This window comes from Rhagoletis zephyria, unplaced genomic scaffold (genome assembly GCF_001687245.7).
Source record: "Rhagoletis zephyria isolate East Lansing unplaced genomic scaffold, Rhagoletis_zephyria_1.1 Rzeph_scaffold_08535, whole genome shotgun sequence".
In the NCBI taxonomy this organism is placed as follows: Eukaryota; Metazoa; Arthropoda; class Insecta; order Diptera; family Tephritidae; genus Rhagoletis; species Rhagoletis zephyria.
The window spans coordinates 14326-22733 of record NW_016165615.1 but is presented as its reverse complement, the minus strand read 5'-3'; the positions used below and the strand labels follow the sequence as shown (position 1 = coordinate 22733).

The following is an 8408-nucleotide window of genomic DNA, read 5'->3' as shown; positions in this document are numbered from 1 at the left end:
AGTAGTTACTAAAATATCGCAGTTTTCGTATTTCTGGAAATTACCGTTATATGGGAAGTGGGCGTGGTTAAAGTCCGATTTCGCCCATTTTCAATACCAACCTACCTTGGATTAAGGGAAACCTACATACCAAATTTCGTTGAGATATCTCAATTTTTGCTCGAGTTATCGTGTACACGGACGGACGGACAGACGGACGGACAGACAGATATGGCTGAATCGATTTCTTTTTTCATCCTGATCATTTATGTATACATTTGTCTATATCTATCTCGGTTCGTTTTGGCTGTTACAAACAACCGTTATGTGAACAAAATTAATATATCCTTGTGCACAAGTGCACTCGGGTATAAAAAGTATCTGCACCATGTGGAAGAAAAATACTGTTGGGAAAAAAGAAAGTCGAATTCGTTCAATTGACTGAAAAATGCTTTGATCTCAGAGGCGCACCCAGGAATATATTTTGGGAGGGGTTAATACTTCTATAGATATATCACCAGAAAATACTGAAAATTCGCTTCAGATAATATGCTCTTAAAATACATTTATGCAAGTTTTATGTACAGTATGTAATAAATAAATACAAATTTTAAAGTTTCATAAATTTTACTTTTAATTTAAAAAAGGACTCAAACATTTTTAACCGACTCAAAAAAGCGGGAGGCTATCAATTCGTAGAATTTTTTTAATTTATTTTATATATGCTATCGCATAACTTTGGACCACGTGAACTGATTTCTATAATTCTTTTTTTGATCGGAAAGATGGCNTATAAATTTTACTTTTTTATATAAATTTAAAAAAGGACTCAAACATTTTTAACCGACTCAAAAAAGCGGGAGGCTATCAATTCGTAGAATTTTTTTATTTATTTTATATATGCTATCGCATAACTTTGGACCACGTGAACTGATTTCTATAATTCTTTTTTTGATCGGAAAGATGGCACCTCGTCGGGTCGTCCCGTAATTTGGTTTATATCCGATCATTGGATCAAGAAAAAATTAACGGTATTCTTAAATTTGTATATGAGAATTGAAGTCGGATGTGTTTTTTGCTTAAAAATTACTTGTTTAATAAAAGGTTCTTTAAACACAAGATGCGCTCAACTTTCAAAAGTAATAAAAAATGTTAAACAAAATAATGTAAAAGAATATATATTTTTTTTAAAGAAGCTTTTATTTAACATGTATGTACAATCAAAAAAATGAAGTAAAATATTGTAACAACAGATTTTTTAGCAAGAAAAGTTTGTTAAAACTGCACCAGAATGAATAAAATATAATAAGTTAGGCTTTCATTAGAGCTTTCCTTTCACTATTTNAAACAAAATAATGTAAAAGAATATATTTTTTTTTAAAGAAGCTTTTATTTAACATGTATGTACAATCAAAAAAATGAAGTAAAATATTGTAACAACAGATTTTTTAGCAAGAAAGGTTTGTTAAAACTGCACCAGAATGAATAAAATATAATAAGTTAGGCTTTCATTAGAGCTTTCCTTTCACTATTTGGCTTTTAGTTATTTTAACGAAAGCTTTACTTATTTTGTTTTATTCATTTTATTGCTGGTTTAACAAATTCGACTTACTTTTTTCCCAACAGTATTTTTCTTCCACACTGTGCATATACTTATTTTCCGTTTTCTTCATGACTTCGGTAATACGACATGGTTTATTATATATTTGTAAATAAAACTCAACTTGCCTAGACACACTTTCAGTATTATACAATTACTTATTAAATCAGAACGTATTGAAACGCTAACAATATTTATTAAAAATAAATCAAAACAAGAAATACAATATTAACGATTTTTCTGCAAAAGAATTATGTGGTAACGAGCCAAGGGCTGTTCAGATAGTTACTTATAACTGTTATCTTAATTATATCCCACGAATTAAAAAAAAATATGAGAACAAAAGTTTGTTCTGAAATTTTTATAATTTTGCAATTCTTGAATGTCAATATTTCGCAAAAAAAAGGCTGATACGATTTTGGTGAAATTGGATTTTGGTTACGGAGGTGATAACGAACCAAGTTGCATTTTAAATTTTTGTCGTACGTTTTAGTGAACTTTTAATTAATTCAGGAACAGTGTGTTTCGGCTATATTTTTTCTCAGTCTTAACATTTTCATGTGGCGAGCACCACAATTTTTTGCCACTTTTCCTACGGTCACGCGTTTCCACAGTAAATCTATTATTTACATTTATGTTTCCTGATTAACCATATTATTTACTGGCAATCACTTCTTGAATAAATTGCAATACAGAAAAAAGTCATCTGACTTCCAACAAAGTAAAAGATAACTGTAAAATGCAAACTGAGAGTGAGTGCAAAACTGTAACATTTGCCTTAATTTACATTTTTACCTGCTGGTTTTATTATTGTTGTTGGATTGACTTCAAATCTTTATGAGAGGGGGAGTAGGGGTGTCCGAATAAGAATATACAACAAAAGTATGAAAGTCGTTAGTACTTGGAAAGACAGCGGTGGCTAAAATAAATAACTACTCGTCCTTGTGCACCAAAAAATTTAATCTGTTTTAATTTTACAGAAATTCTCTTTGATTTGATACCCACACTGTTTTTCTAAATTACATTGATTTTTGTAAAAAAAATTTTGAACTACTTAATTATATTTTTCAAATTTCAAAGTCGTCACGTCACACATAGGTGAACGATATATGTAGGCGGCCATAAGTCAATTTTGCAAAATTTTAAAAAGTAGTCACACTTGATAGAGAATATTCCGTAAATCATTTTCCAAGCCCTCTTACCTTTCTAACTTGCACAGCGAACGTTTACCTTGGATCGAAATTAAGAGATTCTAACGCTGCGTATAAATTAATTTTCGTTCTCTATAGAGATTGTGACGGGTTTAAGTAGATATTTTTGTGATCTGTGACTTGTGAAGAACATATACTTTTGAAATATTTCACTATATTTTTTAATGATAAGACTTTGTTTTATTACCGTTGGAAAACATCGTTTGAAATTACCGTTTGAAATTACTTGAATATATAACATAATTTTATATTTGAAAAGCTTTTAGATTTGCTTTCGGTTTCTGCCGGATTATTATTTTAATTTATAATGAGAGGTTAAAGATTAAACAATATAATTATGATCAAATCAGCCGCTTACTGCCGCTACTTTTTGAACTAGGCACCCCTATTGCGACTGTGGACTAGTAGTAGATAAACGACTGTTAGTCGATTATCGATTATTCGTGGTATTTTCTCGTTTAATAAGTTTAATAAGTGCGTGTGAATAGTTTATAGTCGCTCATCCTTCTACAAACAAACAGTTGTAGAAAAATGAGCTATAAAAAACTATTCACAGTCGCTTATTGAACGAGAAATCGACATTCACAATACCATGAAAAAGCGATAATCGAATAAGAGTCGTTTATCTACTACTAGTCGACAGTTGCCATAGGGGTGAAGGACTACAAATCAAGACAGTGAAAAAATAGATAACGTATTTTTAAACCTCACATTATCGTAACGTGATAAATCTTTCGTGTCAGTATTATCTGGCGAGCATAATCAGGACGATAAAGAACCAAGGCACTCATGACTTTAGTGCTAATAAGAACATAAACTCTATTTTCAGAGAAAATAAATGTCAACTCATAAATTTAAAAATGTAGTTTTAGTGCATTTTCCTACCCAAAAATTTAAGTCGTTATTCATTGAAAAGCAAAGGAGGTGAAAGACACAAATTCAAACCAAATAGGAGTTTTAACCTATTTAATTAAAAAATTTCGACCGGCTAGATGTGAAGCAATACTTTTATATGTAAGGCCTCAGCCCATCCAATATGAAAGATTATATTTTGGGCGAGTCTGCTCCTTCTTTTACAATAGGGATGTTGCGAATGTGGAATTTTAAACATCCGCGGATGCGAATGCGGATGCGAATATCTAACAGCTAACATCTGCGGAATTAGAGTTGTCAAACTATCGATAGTATCGATAGTTTCAATTTTTTTAGACTATCAATACTCATTGATAGTTTTTTCTTATACTATCAAAAATATCGATAGTTTAGTAGGACTATCGATCATCTCTCCCTATTTTTTTGAAATTATACATACATATGTTAATCGTAGATCCTGTTTTGTTTGTATAACCTGTGTTTGTTTTTGAACTTTCTAAAAAGAGAAGTATTTTGGCTAAGCAATTACTTAATTCTGAATGATTATAACTTTTATAAGATAATATTTATTTCACTATGATCCTGTAAAAACAAAGCAACCTAACTGATTTAGCGCTATCGATAGCGCTATCGATAGTTTTGTTTTTTCGAGACTATCGTGAATATTGATAGTTTTTCTGAAAACTATCAAAACTATCGATGGTGTGACTATCGATAGTTTGACACCTCTATGCGGAATGCGGATGTCAAGTATTTTTAAGAAACAATTAGAATCTAGCATAATGGCGAGATCCTTGTTTAAGCAGCGCTTACAAGCCAAACCAGATACATATGCCAGGTTTTTCTAAAGCTTTTTAAAAAGAATTCTTCATTTTCTTTCCATTGGCTGTTTCAGAATTTGGGGAATCTGTAACTTCATCGGCGTTTTTCCATTTGAGTTCTTGTAATTCATTTTTAATACTTTCTTCTGCAACTGGTTTGAAAAACTTGTGTTTATAGCGAGCTAAATAGGTGTATATGGAAAATAAATTATTCAGGGCTATCACGGAATACATCGTAGAAAATCTACGAATCCGAATGCCTGCTACGAATACGAAAAAATTGCTATCACTGAATCCGAGTGAACTCGAAAATATCGTTGCCAGCTTCGAATGCTGATTCGAAATGTATGAATGTATGTATGTACATTAGGCCGGGTCGATTTGTGGGGAGGCAAAAAAATCGCCCATTGCTCTGTGAAAATCATATTCTAGGGATCAAAATAAGAAACTTTGCCGAAGGAACCATACCTCTAAAACGAATTCTGATGTCCCCCAATTTGGGTCGAACTTTTGGGTAGGGGCAAATTTTGAAAAATCCCACTTTGACCCATTTAGAGTGCTCCAATCGAGTCCAAATGTATGACCGACCCCCACTAACTTTGGAGGCCCGACCCACCGATGCCAGTGGCACACCCCCTGGAACCCCCCTGGGGGTTCACCATACAAACATTTCAAAAAATCGCCGGTTTTGCACTTTACATGAAAAAATCAGCGAAATGCCTATGTTTTTTCTTTTTGGAGTTTATTTTTCTCTTTAGAAATTTATTTAGTCAGAACATATGTAAATGAAAAAATGAATTTAACTTAGTAATAGAAAAGAAATTAAAAAAAATTATTAGAAATTAGCGTTTTTACAACCCTTTTAAAACCAAGGCATCACTGTGATGCATTTGCATGTCGTAAACATAGTTGTGTGGGTTTTTTATTCAACCGTTTTAAAAAATGAAGGTATCACTGTGACACAATTGCAAATCGGAAAATTGCTTGTGTGCGTTTTTTAAGACACAGCTGCATGTCGTAAACTTACTTGTGTAGTTTTTTTATAGCACCTACTTAAGAAATGAAGGTTGTTTTTACAACCCTTTTTGTGGGTATTTTAAGGCACCTTCTTAAGAAATGCGCGTTTTTTGCAACCATTTTAACAATTAAGGTATCACTGGAATGCTCCGCAACCCTTTTAAACAATGAAGGTATCACTGTGACACAATTGCAGATCGTAAAATTGCTTGTGTTGTTTTTTTTAAGCCACCACAAGACACAGCAGGTAGAATTGAAATTACCATTTCATTCTTATTACCTCGTCTCGTAGACCATATATAACGCAACAGTTTTTGTGAATGCATTAAGTCGTTGTGAAGAACTCAAAGTGTGAAGTGCTAATTTCAGATAAAAAAATATTTCAAAAAAAATAATAAGTGAAGTGACCATTCCAAATCAAAAAGTTTACAATGAATCCACCATCCTCTACACCGCAAGATGAAGCAACTACATCAACAACTATCGAAAACCCAATGAGTCATATACCCAAGCATGATGTTACTGTTTTTGGTGTGTCTACTGATTTAACTGATCTTAATTTACCAACCCATCTGGATATCTTGAGATATTATTTTTACTTAAGCGAACGTGCTAAAACAGAACAAAAAAAGTTTTCCCATAAATCATTCACTATTCAAGTACAAGATAAGTTGATTGGAATTTGGGAAAAACTTGGTATGGAAATAATGCTGAAAAAAGTGTATTTAATAAATTGAATAAATTGCTTGACAAGTATCAAGAGCAAATCAAGAGAAGAAACAACACCCAACAATTTACAGAGTATGTAAAATCTCTGGAAACAATTTTTTACATTGGAACATGTAAATGCGATTTGAAGGCAGCTCCATGTGCATGCGGCTGGGTTCCCGAACGCCTCAAAGAGTTCATGCACGATCAACATAATCAGAGAAGACTAACAATGGATGCATTTGTGATGGAAACTGAAGAGCAAGGAGCAACGTCTATGTCATCAATGCCAACATACCAAGATCCCGATGATTCAACATACGCACCGCCACCGGTTCAAGAAGATATGGATAGAAGCACAAGTTCACAATACACAGAGAGATACGATTGTTTTAACTTTGCCTTGGTATGTGACAGATTTGGTGTGCCTGACAGAGTAGCATCAGCATTGGGAACCGCTCTTTTGCAAGATTTTAAAATTAAAGATAAGCATGGGAAACCTCTCATCATGGATAAATCGAAAGTTCGCAGAGAAAAAGAGAAATGCAGACAAGAAGTGCTTCGCAAACGGTTAGATGATACCAATTTGTTAGCGTTTTCATTCGATGGCAGAAAAGATGATACTTTAACGATAGATAAAATTGATGAGAAGTATCATACTAGGATGGTAAAAGAACCTCATCTTGTTATTTTGAGAGAACCCAATTCTGAATTGATTGGTTACGTAAGACTGGAACATGAAACCGCTGAATACAAAACAACCAAATTAAATGGTTTTTTCAACGATAAAAATATATCACTGGATGCATTAATTGGAATATGCACTGACGGTGAGCCAACAAACACTGGCCCACACGGTGGAATTATACGACGATTCGAATTGCTGTTAAAAAGACCATTGCATTGGTTCGTTTGCCTTCTACACTTCAACGAACTTCCGTTTCGGCATTTGTTTGAAGCTTTGGATAAATCAACCAGCACTGGACCAAGATCGGCAACCGGAAAACTGAGCCGTCAAATCGAAACTTGTGAAACTCTTCCGGTAAGTTATTGCTATCACTCATTTATTATAATTGTCAACCATTTTTAATTATTTTATTATTATATATTTTCAGGTGGTGGACGGCTTCCAGAAAATTGAGTTGCAAAATATGCCCCCTGCTCCAGAAAAAATTTAATTTTCCACCGATTCGAAGTACTTATACGACATGGCCCATGCAATTTCTAGCGGCGTGGTTCCGGTGGATCTGGCTAACATCAAACCAGGGAAAATTGTACATTCTCGGTGGCTCACCAAGGCCGCTAGATTATTGCGATTATATGTGACAACGGAAAATCCAGATGCAAATTTAAGAATTCTGGTTGAATTTATAATTAAATGTTATGTGCCAATGTACTTCAATATCAAGTATTACAGCTCTGTCGTGTACGGCAGTGCATTATTTTTCAAGTTCATTGGTTGGTCACGATTTCTAGAACCTCGTTTACGCAAAATTGTCAATCAAGTAATTAAAGATAATTCATATTATGCGCATTCGGAAAATATCTTGTTATCAATGTTGTTTGATGATAGCAAAGAAAAGCGCGACTGTGCCATCAAGAAAATTCTACGCTATCGAACCGATGTTGACGAGCCAATGGAACTTAGAGTTTATAAAAAACCAGATATAAACTTTAATTGCACAAGTTATACGGAAATGATCAATTTGAATGATATAAATATCGTATTTGAACCACCATTCACGCGAAGCATTCCGTACGATACATTGAAAGAATATTTAAATCAAGATGATCCACCGTTTAATGATCCAAAAATTCCATCACACATACAAGGAACGGAACGACATGTTCAATTGCTAGCTAGCGTTTCCAAACGGGTTATACCGGAAAATGTAGAGGCTGTTATGGCGACGACATTAGAGAGCCGTGCGAAATTGCCCAGACTTGAAAGTAAAAAAGACTTCAAACAATAATTTTTTTTAGTTTCTTTTCTATAACTCACTTAAATTAATTTTTTCATTTACATATGTTCTGACTAAATAAATTTCTTAAGAGAAAAAATAGATATTATTATAAATAAATAATAAATATTATTATAAATAAATAAATAAAAATAAAGAAAAAACATAGCCATTTAGCTGATTTTTTCATGTAAAGGCCAAAAATGGTGATTTTTTGAAGTGATTGTATGGGGAACCC

The 8408-nt window shown here is 33.1% G+C and overlaps 1 protein-coding gene across 1 annotated transcript; it reads left to right on the top strand.

Annotated features, from left to right (window-relative positions):
• Positions 1–5487: 5487 nt before the first annotated feature.
• Positions 5488–7408, top strand: LOC108375119 (uncharacterized). The gene is made up of 2 exons (XM_017631208.1): positions 5488–7251; positions 7325–7408. Exons 1-2 carry the CDS (start codon positions 6409–6411, stop codon positions 7385–7387), a joined length of 906 nt encoding a protein of 301 aa, XP_017486697.1. The 5' UTR covers positions 5488–6408; the 3' UTR covers positions 7388–7408.
• Positions 7409–8408: the final 1000 nt, after the last annotated feature.